The sequence below is a fragment of the Gallus gallus genome, chromosome 8 (genome assembly GCF_016699485.2).
Source record: "Gallus gallus isolate bGalGal1 chromosome 8, bGalGal1.mat.broiler.GRCg7b, whole genome shotgun sequence".
Taxonomy (NCBI): Eukaryota; Metazoa; Chordata; class Aves; order Galliformes; family Phasianidae; genus Gallus; species Gallus gallus.
Genome location: NC_052539.1, coordinates 22318780 through 22336572, shown reverse-complemented (window position 1 = coordinate 22336572; position 17793 = coordinate 22318780). Strand labels below are relative to the sequence as shown.

General features: G+C 40.9%; 1 protein-coding gene across 11 annotated transcripts in view; it reads left to right on the top strand.

The window, feature by feature from the left end:
* SPATA6 (spermatogenesis associated 6) overlaps nucleotides 1-17793 on the top strand; it is a 51111-nt gene that overhangs the window by 27312 nt on the left and 6006 nt on the right. For 7 of the 11 annotated variants that reach the window (XM_046944874.1, XM_046944873.1, XM_046944872.1 and 4 more), the window contains 3 exons: nucleotides 538-637; nucleotides 3567-3655; nucleotides 7317-12734. In XM_046944874.1, the coding sequence (XP_046800830.1) occupies nucleotides 538-637; nucleotides 3567-3655; nucleotides 7317-7497 (370 nt within the window). In that variant the 3' untranslated portion in view covers nucleotides 7498-12734. Of the gene's footprint in view, nucleotides 1-537; nucleotides 638-3566; nucleotides 3656-7316; nucleotides 12735-16088; nucleotides 16512-17793 lie in introns of those variants that run through there. The other 4 variants (XM_040705412.2, XM_040705410.2, XM_040705414.2 and 1 more) reach the window with 2 other exon arrangements.

Genomic DNA, 17793 nt, shown 5'->3' with positions numbered 1-17793 from the left:
ATTTTTGATGTTAAAAAAAAAAAAAAGAGCAGCTTAAGATGCAGTTGCATCCTATGAAATCATGATTGTGAATCTGCAGTTTTTGAACTCCGTGGGCTTTCCTATTTGCATTGGGGTTATCTTTCTGTTGATTTATTCCAGTGGAAAGAATTTCTTGTGCGTATTATTTGCTTTAAAAAGAGAAAAATGAAACCTGATCACTGGGAATAGCATAACTGTATAGCTTTTCTCTTCTGTAGGAACAAACAGACATTACAGAAATATTACTTGTTACAAAATCATCAACATTTTCTGTGCTTTGTATCTTATGCTGGAATTGTAGATGCACGTTGTTTATGCAGTGCTTCAAAATGTTTATTTCCTTGTACTCCAGAGGCAAAAAAATCAAATCTAAACATTGTGTATGTTCCAAATAGAAGGAAGTTATGCATGCTTTGTAATTTTTAGAAAATAAAATAAAAATTGGAGGAAAAAGCATGTTAGATCTTTTCAACTTGCAAATATTTCTTCTTTTTGTGTTTTTTTTTCCTCTTGCAGGTTTAACTCTGGTTGGCCTCCACCAGCAAATGGAGATGAGATCCATAAGAGAGTGAAAAATATTTTAAGGACACACAGTGCCAGACAGCGCCTAGTGTTTGTAAGTTTGACTGCACACTAAGTCCTTTCTTCTTTCTAAGATGATTGAGGAAGACAATTAATTGTGCTTATACTCTTGAATTTATTATGATGTCTTTTGAGGCACACTCGATTGTAGAAATGTGAATTTAAGCTGAACTCTTTCTTACTGTTTTCAGCAGTCTCCTTATGTGAAGCTTTTATGGACAGGTGGCAATCTCATAAGGGTATAGAGGACAATTAAATTTTCTTTATACCTGATTCCTCTGCTTTCAGTGTAAGCAAAAAATGTTAGAGATCTATTATAGAACACCATGGCTTAACATGTTGCGCATCTGCACATAAACAGCTGCTGGTGTCCAGCTGTTTGTAGAGCTAATATTATTCTCCAGTTGTGTGTAGATTTTTTTCCCTCCCTTTAATTACCTGGCTCTAAATGAAATATAACAACATTAAGCCTGGGATCAGAATATTTTGTCCTTGAGTCTGATGGAGTTTTGAAGTCTGATTTTAGTCAGATAGTCATTTTTTGCCACTGCAATTTTGAGAAACCCACTCATAGCACAGGATCTCCCTCAGCAAAGCATTTGTAAAAGATTGTTCATCTGCAGACAACTTAGGGGTCTCGAGTGTGAGATGAGGTAAAAGAAAGGTGAAAGGATATAAGGGTGAGAGTAGGTAAGATAGAGATAAGGAGCTCTGATGAAATTATATTTTTTTGTCTGACAATCTACCACACTGATGTTATTGATTGGTTCACAGAGGTGAACCTCTCAAAGTGGGGAAAGATCTTTTTTTGCTTCAGTTTTCTTAGAAAAAGGAGTGTTGACAGAAATCTGGTTTGCTGCTGTTGTCCCCAGCTGTCCACCTCACCCCTCTGCCAGAGTTTACTGTGTCTATGGGAAGCATGATAAAGTGTGGGAGAGCTGTGGTCTCCCCATCTCACATTTCAATGCAGAAAAGGTGGGTGTACCAGTAGTGCACCACCAATAGAGCTCTTCTGGCTGAGATGCAATGACTCCCATAAACTCTTGGCAGAGGGCTGGGGCAAAAAAACAAGGTTGTTGTCTTAATCTGCTGCTGCATGATTTACTGAAGAACATCTGCCTTGGCTCTGAAGTCTTGATTTATTTACTTATTTATTTCCCCAGCTGTAGCTATCGTGGGCAGCTACTTGTGTTGTCTCTGTACTGTCCTAATCTGATTATTTTCTCAATTCTGGTCAATCTTTATTTTCAGTTTAGTTGATGTGCTTTTCATTTTCAACCATGAAAAAGGTTTTTCTCATGCAAGCTAAGATTGTTTGATCCAATCTTTGTTGTGCCTTCCTTAGTTCTTGTCCAGAAATGATGATTTTGTAAGCTGCCAAAAATCTAGACTGCACTGTTATGCAGTGGATGAATGAGGTAAACCGGTCATCTTGAAAGTGAGGGTTTAGCAAAGGAAACGTAGAGAAACATTTAGATGAGGGACATGGTTTAGTGAGAGGTGGATGGTTGGACTGGATGATGTTAGAGGTCTTTTCAAACCTTGATGATCCTGTGTACTTGCAATGGGGTGAGTGGATTTCTGGCTCCAGTTTGCGTGCTCTTCCAAACTTTGAAAGGTTAAAAAATATCTCTTACTCTGTTTTATTCCAAAGAATGTAATGCTAAACAACCATTCCCAGAAGCATCCATCTGTGTTTTCCAAAATTTTGTTTCCATAGTGCTCTGTAAAAATAGTGTGACTGGAGCTCTGCTGCAGTTCCTTAGGGTGTCCGCTGTAGCTTTCCACTGTGACATTCTGGCAGTATCATAATATTTCCATCTTATTTTTTTGCTTTCCAGAAAATAATTTGCCTCTGGCAAATGCTGAAGAGTTTTATTTACTGCTGCACCCCGTTTTCTCTACTCAGTACTGTGTAGCCTGTGACTGCTGAAGGAAAAGTTTTCCTGTTTCCAAACATGCTTATTACCTGTATTGCAGTGCAATAAATTGTGTTAGATTTTTCCACATCCACACTCCAGCCATTCAGCTAGTTCTGCATCTTTTTGCTGTCTACCACTGGATTTATTGTCTTTTCTCTCAGGCTTGTGTTACCAACAAGTTTGACTATTTTAACTTCACAATCCTTTTTTCCAGTTATTTCTGATGTAGTGTAAACGGTAATTCTGTTTACTAATCTTTGCATCAATTAGCTTCTGCTACAAGCATCACTGAATGCCTTCTCTTCAGTAGCATCCTTGCCTTTCAGAGCAGAGTGAACATGGTTGTATTTGTGTGAATGGAATTTCTACCATCCTACCTCAGGTGGGCAGCTGGATTATTTCAAATGAGATATTCTGTCTCATACATACCTGAGAGGGTAAATAAGGGCTTATTTAAGTCTAGATAGCATTTTGGAAGGTAAGATTGCTTTCTAGCAACTCCTAAGAAATCCACTCAAGGGTCCTTATGTGTATTAGAGGTATTTTTAAAAAGTCATTTAAGCATGTTCTCTGCCCTGTGTATGGAACGGGAAATGTACAGATGTGCAGAATACTTCTGTTAAAATGCATTACATGAATAATGGTAGCTTAGTGGAAAAGCTGTTAGCAGTAAGTTTTTGGTTCTTTCTCCCATCTTTTACAAGAAACAAAAGTAAAGCAGTAAGCAGTAGGTTTCATAGCATTTAACCCGCATGTTTTTGGGTTATTGAAGCTAATGCTGTCTGCATGGTTCTTTAGATCTACAATGTCTAGAAATTCTTTCCAGTTTATTACCTGAAAATTATTAGTTGAGTTGTGCTGAACTTAATTAAAAGTGTTCATAAATAGCATTTGGCTCATTACACTTTGTCCCTTTTTCCCCCCAAGAAATGCAAGCACTTTAATAGTTTTCTAAGTGGAAAGAAAGTATTTTTGAAATGAGATCATTGTAATCAGAAACCAAGGTAATGAGAATTTGATTTCTGTTTTTTTTTTTTTCAGGATGAAAGTAACTCATCAAAAGGAAACTTGACTAAGACAAGGGAATCTTCACATAAAGCACGCTTATCCTTAAGTGATCTGCGGAGCAGGTATGGGGTTTTTCTCTGACCACGGAAGAACTGTCATTATAATATTGCCCCTTAAATACTAAAAAATTCTTTTCCTATTTTGAGCTGTGTTACATTAGATTTATCAAGGCTTTTTGCCTAAAAGGAAAATACAGATAACTATTATTATACCATTCATTCTGTTTGGCTTTGTGTCATTGTACTCTTTGTTAATTTCTGATAATTTTTTTTGTTACTGGATGTGGTCATAAAAATAATCCATGGGCAGAAGCTGTTGGATTTTATCAGCGGGGAGCGTAAATAACTGTAACTTAAAAAATGGCTGTTTAGTTATCTTTTTTTTAAAGTTACAGGAGTGCAAAAGTAATTATAAGCTTTATTTACTAATAAGGCTTGTGGATAACTTTTGTTTCTTTGTTTTTTTCCAAAAGACATGCTTGGAAAAGAAGAGCATCTGAAAAAAACAGTGCAAATATGTAGAACGTGGTCTAGTGATTCAGTGTGTCATATTTCAGAAGACATTTTGAACACCTTGCTTCTATAGGTTAATTATTGTGTTGCCCTCACATTTATAATTAGGTTTTCTTTTGAAAATGTTACTTAAAAGGCACCAGTTGATTTGATTTATTTTTTTTGGTCTGCTTCTGTAGTATAAGTTCTCATTACTGATAATCTCTATGTATGTGCACAGTATTTTGTAGAACAGTTTGTGTACTTGCTAAAGGAAAGGTATGAAGTAATGCAGAGCATTTTTAGGGTTGTATGGATTCTGTTTTTCTTTAGGACAAAGCTAGAACCGTGGTGCTGAATTTGAGAGAGCTTTGGCACTTGAGGAAAAAAAGGTTTTACTTTGCTAATTGAATGTAGTGCAAATTTTTTAATGTAGGCTTCCTAAATCATCTCTGTATTCTATGAAAAGGAGGCTTACTTCAGTGTGCAGGTCATAGTAAACTTTGACTTGTAATTAGTGTGTTCTAAAAAGTTTGTTTACTTGTTGGCTTTTATTAATTCCTGTAACTTACAGCTTCTTCTATGCAAGGAATCTTAGTTAGTCTTGCATTTTTTTACGTGGATGTGGAGCTGCTGCAGAAGCTGTTAGTATTTCTGTACCTGAGCTCACTCTTGTATTCTGCGTGTAGCCTTTTTGCCTCCTTATCCTCTGTGCAGAGAGATGCTGCAATTAAATTGTGTAGGATGTGTTTCTGAGAGAGAAAGTGCAAGTTTTTGTTCTGAGGCAGCTTTGGGAGTTTGAGGTTGATGCTGAGACTGCAGACTATGAAACAAAAGAAGAAACAAATCCTAATACTAGAGAATCAAGAAGTGATGGGTTATGAAATGTGGCACTCAGCTTGGGAAAAGACCATTCCTTGGGTTTAGAGGCCAGCAGCACTAATCCCATTCACTGAAGGGCAAGACATAAAAGGACTCGAGGACAGTCTGATTGCTGAGCGTTCACCACAGTGCTCATAAACAGGATACAAGGACGGAGACAGAGTTCACAGAAGGACATGGTTCTGTCAACCAAACGTTGGCAGTAAAGCAGGTGATTCAGAACCGCTGGGAGTAAGGAAGAGGTCCATGTTTTGTGAAATATTTAGTACATGATTCACTCAGAAAAGAACTTCTGGGACTCTTAAAGGAGATGTATGACGGAACAAAAGCATCTGACAGGTATTTCAGAGCAGGGAGTTGCGTGCAGAAATCCTGCTGTTAATATGATTTGTGAGCGTAATTCCCAGATTGTTTAGCTCAGGTTGTCAGTTCGTTTTCAGTCAAGGCAGAGGAGGGACTTTTCTCTAGGTTGGCTCTATCTGTGTCCACACCAGTGCTAAGCATCTGGTGTGCAAGGAGTAAGACAAAGCTGAAGCATGCATGCTTTCAATTCTTTGTCAGAACCAGAATAAGGACTTTGTGGAAGTTGCTGTTGCTCTTAGAGACTTTCTTTTACTGCAGTTAAATTGGTTGGATTTTGAGTGTCTCTGTGTAGATTAAGCTTTCAGTAGATGAAAATGAAAGTACAAAGCTGACTAACTACAGGAGATGGGCTCCAAGGAAAATGATGCCAGAGCTGTTTATTGTATATTGGCAAGTTCCATCCTTCTTTGTTGGACTGAGAATTCTGTGTCAGAACTAGGGTGACCCAGGCTGGGGAAAGGAGGGGGTAAAAGTTCAGTCGTTGATGGGTGCCCAGAGCATTGACTTGTCTACATTTAACGTAGGCCAATATAACTTTTCTATTGATTTTACCATTTGGTACGTTGGTTTCATTGCTTCCAAACTGTAGAGAGCAGATCACCCTCTCCAGGATGATGAGTAGGTTTAAATTTTCCTCATGCTGTTGGCTGACTTAAAATGTTCAGGCTTTATCTGCAAAAGTGGGAAGCTGACCTTTCCTGCTCCTTTAATATTGCAGCCTAATAGCAATCTTTTTTAACGAGGTATGGGTTGATATCAGCATAATACTACTTCTCTTTTCTGTGGGTGAATAGAAGCTTAGATACGTGAGTTTAAAAAACTCATACTACTGATCTTTGTCGTCTTGACTCAATTTTCCTTCTTTTAAATTGAAAATCTTACGACTTAATGCAGCTAGCTACAAGTATTTGTGAGTCCTGTGACACAAGCACTCTTCCAATTCTATCATATATGCTTACTAGTGTGAAGTTCTGAAGATTGGCTTGACCATAGCAGATTAACAAATTATATGTATATAACAGTCTGAAACTTCCCTGTGAAATATAAGCCATTTCCCAAGTGAAGATGGTCACCACCAGCTTCGCTTCTCCCATTTCTCTTCCCAGACTGAGGACTTTACTGAAAGGCTGGGGATAGCTCAGTCCTAATTTTTAAGTGTCATAAGTGCCTGAATATCTGAGCAGATGTGACAAATGTCACCTCAGTAGTTATTTTCTGCTGATGATCTTTCATCTACTTGTTTCATGCTTTATTAGAGGAAAATGGCTCACTTCATTATATAAGACGATCCTTTGTTTTGAGAGTCTCAAGAAAAGGCATGCAGTCGTGAAGTTTAGATATACATGCTTCTGATTTGCCTGTGTTTTGTAATGATTTTCAGAGAAAATTTTATTTCATAGATAAGGGAAATAATTTCTCTAAGTAAACAGACTATGTTTGGTATTGAAATGGTGACAAATAAGACGGGGTGGTGAAGGAGCGCTCGATTGCCATTATGTTGTAATGTGTTTGGTAGAATACTTAATCCGAGATGCTTCCGATAGAGCACTTTACTGCTGCAACCACAGTAATTTAATATACCCCTGATAGATTGTCTTCATATTGAAATAGCTGCTTGTGGTTACATTTTGACCTTCAAAGGACACAGAAATCCAACTGTGTTGCTCTTGCATGGGCTCGGTGCCTAGTCACACTGCCTATCAAAATACAGCAAAACGACTGCATGCTCTTTGAGAATTAATTCCTTCTGTTAGGGAGGTATTATCAAGTGCACATGGTCAGGTAGGGGAGACTTTGTGTGAATGAATAGATGAGGGGTGGGCTCCCATTTCTGAGAAGTAGCTGCAGTGCAGATTTTGTTTCTATTTGGGAAAAGTAATCTGTGGTTAGCAGCTTTACACTTGGATTTCTGCTGGCTTTGTACTTCTGATTCCTCTCATTTATCTTGATTTGGTCATTATTTCTTATCTTTTTCTTCTGTTGACAGTTCACCAATGCAGCAGAACATCACTGTTCACTTGGATAATGGTGAATTCTGGTCTAACCGTGCAGCTGTATGCAAAGGGAAGCCTCACAGAGCAATCTTTGAAGACAGCCTTGGAAAAATATATAGAAACATGTACCGAAAAGCTTCTGGCACCATTTCAGACCAAAAAGCATACTCCTGATAGCAATTCAGCTGAAAATGCACAGTACACAGTGTTGATATTTCTTACCAAAACTTTTTTTATGTGACAAATATTTGTACTCTATTTTTAAGATGTAGTTATGGCTGGGCAGGATTTTGGAGAAATGGAGTTTTGGTTGGGTAGCCAAATGAATGCTATTAGCAGCACCCCCACCACCCCAACACCTCTGCTCCAAATTAAAAACAAACAAACAAAAAACTTAACAAACAACAGGAAAAAAACATCTAAGCCCCTCCACAGTTGATGGGAATGATGTTGCTCCTTTGAGACTCTCAGAAGATAGCCATTTTAAAGACTAATATGTCTGCTGGATGTTCCTGCCTGATGTAGGTCAGGTTTCAGCTGCAGTCAATTATTATATAAATAATTAAATCTATGTAGTAACGTAAGAAGCAGTAAGTGTTCAGAGAGGGGAGGGCAAGTGTGAGTGTTGATATAACCAGCCTGCTTTGGGAAAGAGGGAATTTGAATTGTTTTCTAGAAAATTGGCTTTGGATTGCTTGGTTTTTGAGAAAGGCAGGGAGAAGACTCCAATAGTCACCTAAAGGCATGCTTTCAAAGAGGTTTCAAGCACCTTTAGTCACAAATTTTCAAATAATGTCAAATTTTAAAAGAAACCTACCCAGATCAGCAGTCTTTGTATTAGAAGACAGGCTTTCTTTACGTACCCCGCATGTTTGAAAGTTTCCAGGTTTTCTTGAATGTAGTCCTGACATTTGCAAATATAGTTGTAGTTTTTAAAAATACGAATGGGTAAGGAGTGGGGAGGGGGGAAGACTGAAGCAAGATAGTCAGCAAGCTCATATATCCAGTACAGGCCTTCTGAAGTTCATGCATCACAATCCCACCTAATTTGGAGCCCGTCCTTCCCAGCCTGCTGGGATCCTGTTGGCAGAAATCGCATCCTTTCTGCTAAAGGCCACCAAATGTTCATCAGCAGTTCAATGCTATCCCAAGGGATGGAACCTTTTCAGCCTTGCATTGAACAGATCCCACATTAGCAAGCCAGGGCAAGTTGCCCATCTATTGAAAAGCCGAATGCTTTAAAAGGGCAAGTGTCCATCTCCTGCTTCCTTTTAGAATGGGGAGGGGGGGAAATGCATGCATATTCTGGCTTCTTCCCTAACTAAGTGAACAGGTTCAGTTATACCAATGCCGTTTTACCTGTTATGATTGGATAAAAGATAAAGCTTGCAGTACAGATGGCAGAACATATGACTGTTACCTGCCAGCATGCCTAGATAAACAAAAAGTTGGTCTACTCTGCCTTCCGTCCTTTAATGCTGAGACAACATAATTGATTTGAGAAAGCAGTTGGTGAGCAATTATGCTGGTGGGAAAGCATGCTGAAAGGCTGTGTGCTTCTGCTTCAGGAAAGGGGACTCTCAGAGGAAGCGTCTTCCATACAGACGTTTCTATTCCTTGTAACAGTTAAGCAAGTTGAAATGGATTAACACTGATCACTTCCTGTCCCTGCTGCCATTTAACACATTAGTGCTTTCAAAGGGCATTAGCTGCACAGCCTTACTCTGTGGATAACTGTTGAGGCACTCTGTGAAGAAGTAGTATGTTTTTTTTTTGCAGGTGTGAAAAGAAAAACGTACCCGAGTCATGCCACTGAAGACATAGTAGCCATGGATTATTGTGTTACCGGTGCTTGGTATTCTGTCATTAGTCCCATGGCCCCAGATTAGTCCAGAAAGGAATAGTTTCTGTCTTCCTGCTCTTGGAAGATAAGTTCAAGGCACAAGCAGGGAATGAGAGAGGTTGGAGGCCACTATGAAAAACCAGGATAAGATTTTGGAGGGATCCAGAGGACCTAATTGAAGAATCACAGCATATGGTAAAATGACAACTTCTGATTTTTCATCACAGGCTAAAACTAGATGGGAGAAATAGAAAGCTGAATTCTGTCCAGTGTGAACATTCTCACTGAAGCCTTTGTATGCAGCATAACTAGTGAAGCAGATAAGCTCTGAGTGTCGCTGGCCCTGCTCCAGCTGCAGAGAGAGATGGTGTGTACGTCTTTCTGCATCAGCTGCTGCAGGATATGTGTTTCTCTCTTGGGTCAGAGTCATTCCACAGCTTATATGCTGTGATACTGCACAGTTCTCCTCCAAGCACTGTGCTGGAAATCCAGTTTGGTTAATGGAAAGCTTTTCTATGAAATGTGACTTAAAACCCAAAGTACTCTATCTGTCCATAAAATCTGCAAGCCACTTGTTTTTTAAAAGCTTTTGGCCCCTTCCCTGTTTGCTCGGCTAACCCTCCAATTAATATGCATACAGCTCAAGTGCACTGAGCGCTGCTGCTCCTTTGCTACTGCAGCACGCGATAAGTATAGGTTCAGGCAGCGAACCAACATAGTAATAAACTGTAATTGTTTAGTGCACCTTGCCTTCTAATACAATTTAAATCCCTTCTATCAAATGCAAATTTCTAGGTTCCTGAGTGGAGCTTTAAATAGCATTTTCTATGCTCATTCCTTATCTTTTGCCATCCACAAAGTGGTCTGTTAGTGACATTGGGATGGCATCATTCCACCTCCATCATTTTACCTCCTAAAGGAAAGCTGCCTACTCAAATCTAGAAATAATGGGCTAGATTAAGAGAGAATTAGTGGGGTTTTTTTTGTACAGCCTATCTCTTTCTCTTGCCCTCCCCAAGCTATTATAACCCATGTGTATTATCGCCAAATGTTTTTTCAGCATCCAGTATTGCTTGCAGTATGCAGTCTAATCAGTGTAATATTTTAATCACTTTCATTTTAATAAATCAGAGTCAACTTCCAGCATGCTCCCTTTCTTACAAAGAACTTGATATAGCTTAGGACCGTGGAATGGCTCACTAGGCATATAGTTTGTCTACCCATTGGGTTGAATGCCAAATCCTTTGCTGAGTAGCAGTTGCTTTGGAAATCACTTAGTCATTGACCTGTTGTGGGCTAAAATGCAAGAATATCCGACTTAGTAATGATTTGCCTTATCAAAGTTTTCAACAAGAAGCAGAGAAGCTTAAGTTGGTCTGCTGGGGACAAGAGGCAAAGGGGTGGATGGAGTGAGGAACAGCCTTACGAGATTGATGGGCTGCAATCTGTATGCCAGATCTGAAGAGGCTTTGAAGAGGGGGGGCTGTTATTTAGATTGTACATCGTGTTTGAACTTTACTGTTACTTAGTAGCTTGCCAAAATGGAGAGAAATCTACCTATTGGGGTTGGGAACCTATTTCTGGGGATAAAATAACAGAGGTTTTAGCTCTGCTCAGTATTAAATAGTCTGTGCTAAATTCCCTTTCACTATTACCTCAGCTGTAAAATGGGAAGTTTGTGCTCTATTGAAGCTTAATTAAATGACTGTAAAGTGCTTTGGGATCCTGAAGTGAATGTTACTGAAATTTTCTTGTGGAAGCCTGGCTGAAAATTCCCATCTCATCTCCAGATTACTAAAAAGGCCTTATTCTAACATTTCTAGATTTATTATGTTTTAATCAGGCAGTTATTAAGCAAGTCTTAAACTTATCAAGGTAGAAACCTTGTACATTCGTAAGACTATTGAAAAAGACAATGCTTTATCACAGATCTTTACTACAGACATTCCCACATTGGGCCCTTTATGCAGTTTATGTCTCTTGAATGATCTGGGTTCATCATACTCGTACTTCAAGGTATGCTAGCCAGCACTGTTAACATCTGTCATGTTGTTTTCATTCCCTCCCCAGGAAGTAAGGTGGTGCAGTGGTGTATGCAACTTGGCAATGGGAAAGATTGTATGGTGCTAGGCATAGCCTGTTACATAGTGCTGATCTTCCTGATTTTTAAACTTCAGTGTTTTCTGGAACACTGAACTACGCAGCAAAATTCCTAGCTTTTTAGCAGTGGCTACTTAATTGTATGAACCTTGTAATGTGGAATCTCTGGGTCATAGAAAACCTAACCATTAAGCTAATTACTTTGCTGTTACAGAGTGATCATTATCAGGATGCTGACAATGTATCAAGAGATTTTTTTAGGAGGCAAGAAATTTGAGGAAAGTTTTAAATTGGTGGAACAACTTCACTGCTTGGCTGCAGTGAAACCAATTGAATCGAAGAGAGAACAGCATTTCTGTGGGTTATATTAATGAGCTACTTCAGTGACAGAAATGGTGCCTGGTTTTGGTGATGGTCTCCAGTAGCAGCAGAGACTGGTCTTTGCCCGTTTCCTTTGAGTGTCCATAAATTAGTGTTGTGGGAAGTGATCAAGAGCATCTAATAGGGAATATTAAGCACAAACCCAAATGTTGTTCTTCATTTCTGCTGCTTGCCTATGGAATTGAAGCATCATCAACCAAGACCCTTAAAAAGTGACGGCTGTAGCTCCTTCTGTTAGCAGTGTTGGCTTGCTAAAGACATGTGATTTGTTCCTTGTGTTTGTCTTCAGAGAGAAATTCTCTGAAGTGCAGTGATAATTTGTCTGGATGACAACATGGAGGAACTGTAATCCTTCTCCTTGCTTGATCAATGTGGAGACTGTGCTTTTTCTTTGTGTTTGTTTCCGTGCAGTTCTGGGTGATTGCTTCTGACAGAGAGCTCTCTGCAGGTGAGGTGTGCGGATCTGAGCCGCCTTCTCATCTCCTCAGGGGAAGGTGTTCGCTGTTACTAAACAAGGTCCCCTTTGGTTCATAAGGATTTCCTCCTCCCTGTGAAACTTATATGGTCAAACATTGGTGTAACAGCATGGGACTGCTGCGATTGGATGGGGCAGGGATGGGATCTGGGAGTGCTTTGGGGAAAGGCTTTCCGTGCTTTCTGCACTTCTATACCAGTCCACACAGCAGCTGTGAAACCCATGGATAGATGTTGAAGTAACAAAAGCACCACTCACACTGCTGAATTCTAACAGATATATTTGTACTGTTGCACTGACTTCAGTTTCAGTTTGGATGTTGCACCCATGGCGTTGTTACTACAACTGCAGTTGCATGAACTTGTCCCACTGAGCACTCCACCAGTGAACATTTGCTAAGAGGTTGCTTTCCCTGTCTGCCTTGTTTTCACCACAGCCATCTACTGTTTACATACATTTTAGCCTCTGTGCCATTTTTGAAGGCTTTATTTGTCTCATTTACGTTTTTGGTTCGGATAATACTTAAATATGAAATCCATCTGTGAGGCATATTGTATACTCACGTTGAGGGGTAAAACCGGTTTTTAATTAAAATTTTATACAGCACTTGTATTTCACTTTGTCCTGTTTTATTATGAAACACTTCAATCTTCCTCCTAAAACACATATGTCTTGTGCGTTTCAAGATGTTCCTTGTTGCTCATGCAGAACCGCTTTCTGAGCTCTGTCAGCAGAGCGCCATATGTTCTGGGCTTCATTTTGCTTCTCTGGCGTCCGTGTAGGCAGCATATTGCATGTAAGGCAGCTAAGCTCTGCTCCATTCTTGTCTTTGTAAACTTGTCAAGAGATGAAAAAAGCAGGGAGAAGAAAACACTGAATAATACTTGAGTGATTTGAATGATCAATAAGTTACGGCAACGTGGCCAATCAAAACTGAGGTTTCTTGTGTACTTGGGGATTTTCCTTAATGGTGGCTTATGCACGGCCTTTAAAGCGATGCAGCCCTCAGTGCTTGCCCATGTTACACCCAGAATGAGTGCTGGAGATTAAGATACAACGCGAGCCATTTGGCAGTGACAGGCATTGTAAGCTCTCTTAATTTTGCACTGATCTGTTAGCATTAAATTTAAACAAATGTGAGTAATAGCAGATGGGTACGTGGAGGGATTGTGCTCCTCCTTGCTGTCTCCTGACTTTGTGGGAAATAACTCCAGCCTGTTTAGATGGCAGGTACTGAAAAGACACGAATCCTGAGACTGATGGTGTCCTTGTGGGGTTCTTTTTTTCAGTTTGGGGTTTTTTCTTGTTCTTTTTTTATGTCATTTTTCTTACCGATCTATTTCAGTCTCTTCCCTGCCCACTGTAAGCCAGCAGGTACCATCAGTCTTTAATACAGCACCGGTACGTGGGAGCACAGCCCCAACTGTTTATTGATAGTAGTCATACATTGTCAGATGCTGATCTTATCTGCCAAATGCTTTTCAGCACCGCTGCAGTGACTGTGACAGAAGGCCAAAGTAGCTCTGCAATTGCATTCTTTAATTCCATTCTTTAACCAGAGCTTAAAAATCAAAAAGGAGGCAAAGAGGAAAGAAACTCACTAAGCAAGAAAAAGGGATGTGTATTAAACAGTTCCCCCTTTACTGAGGTCGGAGGCCGAGGGCTGGGGCTGCTGCTGGGGTGGCAGGAGAGCAAACCTGGCGGAAGTGACAGGCAGCTCCGCTCCTGGGACTCTTATTTACATATGTTTAAAACAAACAGAAAAGCTGCCTTTGTTCCCCAGGAAAATCTATTTACTTGGCATTCAGCTCGTGTAGGAGCCGGAACTTCTTTCGTGGAAGATGTCGAAACAAAGCAGCTGACATTTCTGCTGTGATGTGAGGCTGAAGCTAAGATTTGATTTTGAAATATGAAAGTAAACTGAAACTGCCTCCAATTTAAAGGTGGTTTGTTTGGGGTTTTTTTAATGACCTTAAAAGTTCTGTGAAGTTTTTCCTCCTTCCCTCTGGGACTAGAAGAAATTATAACAGTAATCTTACTTAGAGCTGGAAGTCTACGGAGACAGTGGCTGTAGGTTAATGAAAAATTGACACTGCTACTTGCCTGTGCTTCCAGCAGAATGTTTTTCCTTCAAACTGATGTGAACTATTGCACTGCGTGAGTTGGTTATAAGCCTCACATATTAAATGGAATGCTTCTTTTGTGGAAGCTACAGGGAGGAGTCAGGGCTGAATGTTTTGCACAACGTTCCTGTTTGAAATGAACGCAACCAAAAAGATGGGGTTCCTAAAGTGGTGGCTGTGTTCCTTCCCCCCACACCTAAAAGTAGAGCCTGCTTGCTTAGTCTAAACCAGAAAGCAGCCAGAGGAATTGCCCCCATGATCAGCAAGTCAGTGCTGAGTGCTGCTGGCCCAGCCCAGCAGTAGTCCCATGGAGCAGGAGCTGAGTGCTGCATGTAGCAGTGGGACATCCTGGGGCTCCCGGGGTGTTGTTCATGTTTCCTCTCCAGGAGCATTTCTGGCCTGTGCTTCTGGACAGCTTCTTTTGCAGAAACTGTGCATATAAATGGCACAAACTCAGCAGCTCACATTGACTTGGTTCGTACTCTGACATCTTAATATCTCCGCTCGTTGTCCTTGGCACGGTGGTGCCATCTGGTCTTGCTTGGACAGCTTATCAGTAATACTGTGCCGTGTGATATTTCAGTTCTTGCTTCTGACATCTTGGGCTGCGCCTGAGCGGCACACCGCTACCTCAGTGCCAGCCTTTGACCAGATGGCACCTGCTGAAATAGCATCTCCCATCCACTGTGATGGAGATGAATAGACAGAGGTGCTGGAAACTTGGAGATGGGGAGGGAAGGCACGATGTGGGATTTTTAGTCAGGAATTGAGGAGCTGCTGGTAGCCATGCTGCACTTGAATGACTTTAAACCTTTAAAAGTCTCTGAAGGGTGCCCAGTGCTTGGTGTATATTCAGGAGCAGAATCATTTTCCAACTCTAGGAGTTACAAAACTCACTGGGCAAGGGAAAGGAGGAAAAAAATGCACAGTTTTGGGGGCTGGGGTACACTTGGGAAATGGCAAATATTTTTCTCACGTGTTAAAATTTTATTTAGACTTACGCAATATTGATGACTTCTTTTTTTTTAAATTAAAAAGACTCAGGGAGACTTTGTTATGTAGTGATAAAAAGTTTGGTTACACACCAGCAGGTTTAACACGTGTGGTTGTGCTGCTCCCCGGAGATGCACCAATGCACACTGAGAAATCCTCTTGCCAATACGTCAGCATTTTGAAACTGCTACAGCTTGAGGTTAGCAGGGTTGTTCTCTTTTGTCTGGTGTTTAAAACATTGCTTCTGCCCCTGTATTTGGTGTGATAAGATGAATGCACTGAAGGTAAGAAGTTGGCTTTTTATTATGTGTTAGAGAAACACTTCTTGACTACGTAATCCAAAATTATTTTAAGCAGTCCTCTCCCCACCCAGCAAAGAAGAGGAATAATATGCCAGTGTTGGAAGTGCTGGCTGGTGGGAAAAGGCCACGTGAGCTGTGGTATTTGTGGGATCCCATTGCCTGGGATGCCTTAGCCCGGCCCTGGGATCTTGTGGAACATCCCTCAGAGGTGGGGCTGCACCTGAGCTGGACTCCAAGTTGAGATTCGTGATACAGATGAAGCAGTACAAAAGCAATTGTAATATTAAGCTATTTTGTTATTGCTTGCAGTAAAAGTAGGCAATATCTGATACGTTCTTTGGCGTATCGTTATCATTCGTTCAAATGTAAGGAAGGGAATAACCCTACCCAGGGGCAGAAAAAGCAAAAGAAAAGAAATATGGCCACGTAAGCTCACAGGTGTGTTTGTTTTTGTAGTAGCGACCAGGTGAGTTCTCCATACCTGCCCGCGTCCCCTCCTCTCCCTCAAACCTCTGTGAGTTTTACCCCGATGAAGTTTCTTCCCATAGGAATGCAGGAGGGCAATGCTGCCTGCAGGGATCAGAGCTTGAGATCCTGGGTAGCACCACAGAGCCCAGAAGCAACTTCCAGCTGTGGTTCACCTGGACACTGATGCCTGCATGCCCTGCTCCCTCTAGCCCAGAAAATGAGCACAAGGAACCAGAGACAACACAGAGCCTTGCTTGCTAGCTTACTCTCTGTATGTATGACATTTCATTTCTTTCCTTTGTAATAAACTGTGCCTACCGTAGCATATATTCTTTTAAATAACATTTTAAAATATTTTCTGGTAAATTAAAGTGATGACATGTTTGTAGGGTTCATTGTTAATTTCATTTCCTTTGGCTCAGCCAGCCAGATAAAATGCAATGTTATTAATCTTTGTATAAAAGAAGATCCTTTGCCGAACAGTAATAAATGATCTTGATAGATTTGTCAGGAAAATGAATGATAATCATTTGCAGATAGACACAAGCCTAGTATGGAAGATTAATAAGAAAATATGTATTGGCATCGTTAATAACATCTGTTGCCAATGGACTTGTATATTGGTTACAGCCCTGAAAGCGATGCGTTCCCGTTAGGATATTGCAATCCATCAGCACAGTGAGGAGCGAGGCTGCCGCATACTGCGGCGATGACAGCCTGCTCCCGGGGGAGCCTGCCCATGGTTGTGGTATGGCCGGGCTCTGCCTCCACATGCACATCTCCTGGGGGTAGTGCTGGATGTTCCCTGACCTTGTGAATGTGCTCATTCTGTGCTGCTCAGGTGCGACCCATGGGGAGATGATTGAGGCTGGGATGGAGGGGCTGGAGGTGCAAAGGGAGCTCACATGGGTGTAAGGCAGAAGGAAGGAGCAGAGGGACTGAAACGAGGACTGGCATGAAAAGGGAACTCTTCTAATCTCAGTCTTCAACCAAGAAAGGAATTAGAATCTTTCCCTTCCTTCTGTGGCCAAGCTAAGGGATGCAGCCACATCGCTTGAAGTATTTTGCTTTGTTTAACTGACACATCATTTTAGGGGAAGCATTGTCCTCCAAGATCTGTGGGTGAGATGGGGAAGGGAAGAGTCAGGGCATGAAGTCCCCAGATCAGAACTGTTTGTATTGTTAAAAAGAAAAGGCTTAGTAAGCTCTACCTCTAATCTCTGCAAAACTAGCATTTTTCTTAGGGGAAAAAAACAATCTCAAATGCTTTTAAAAACTACCCCTTACCCCTCATCCTGCTCTGTGGTGCATTTCTGATGGCTTACAGGATATGTGGTCCAAAAAAAACCAATAAAAGCCATCGAGCTAAGCGCTGCTGGGGGGTTCTGTGGCTCAGGAGCACTCAGCACCTCTGCCTCAGATGAGGAGGTGGGAGCCTGAGTATTAGAAATGTGTCCATTATTATTAGATATCACCCAGCTATTAATCACAGCTGGTAACTTGATTTCCTGTAAATGCTTTGAAGCATCCTTTAATCTGGGTGCCACCTGCTCAAAACTAAAAGGGGGAAAATGGGTTAGATGTTAGGAAAGAATTCTTCTAATTCCTAAGAATTCCTAAATCAGTTGCGAGGCACTGATACAGGCTGCCCAGAGAGGCTGTGGATCTCCTGTCCCTGGAGGTTCCCAAGACCAGGCTGTTGGGGCCCTGGGCAGTCTGATGTGCTGAGGGCACTCAACCCATGGCTGAGGTTGGAAGTGGATGGGCTTTGAGGTCCCTTTCAAC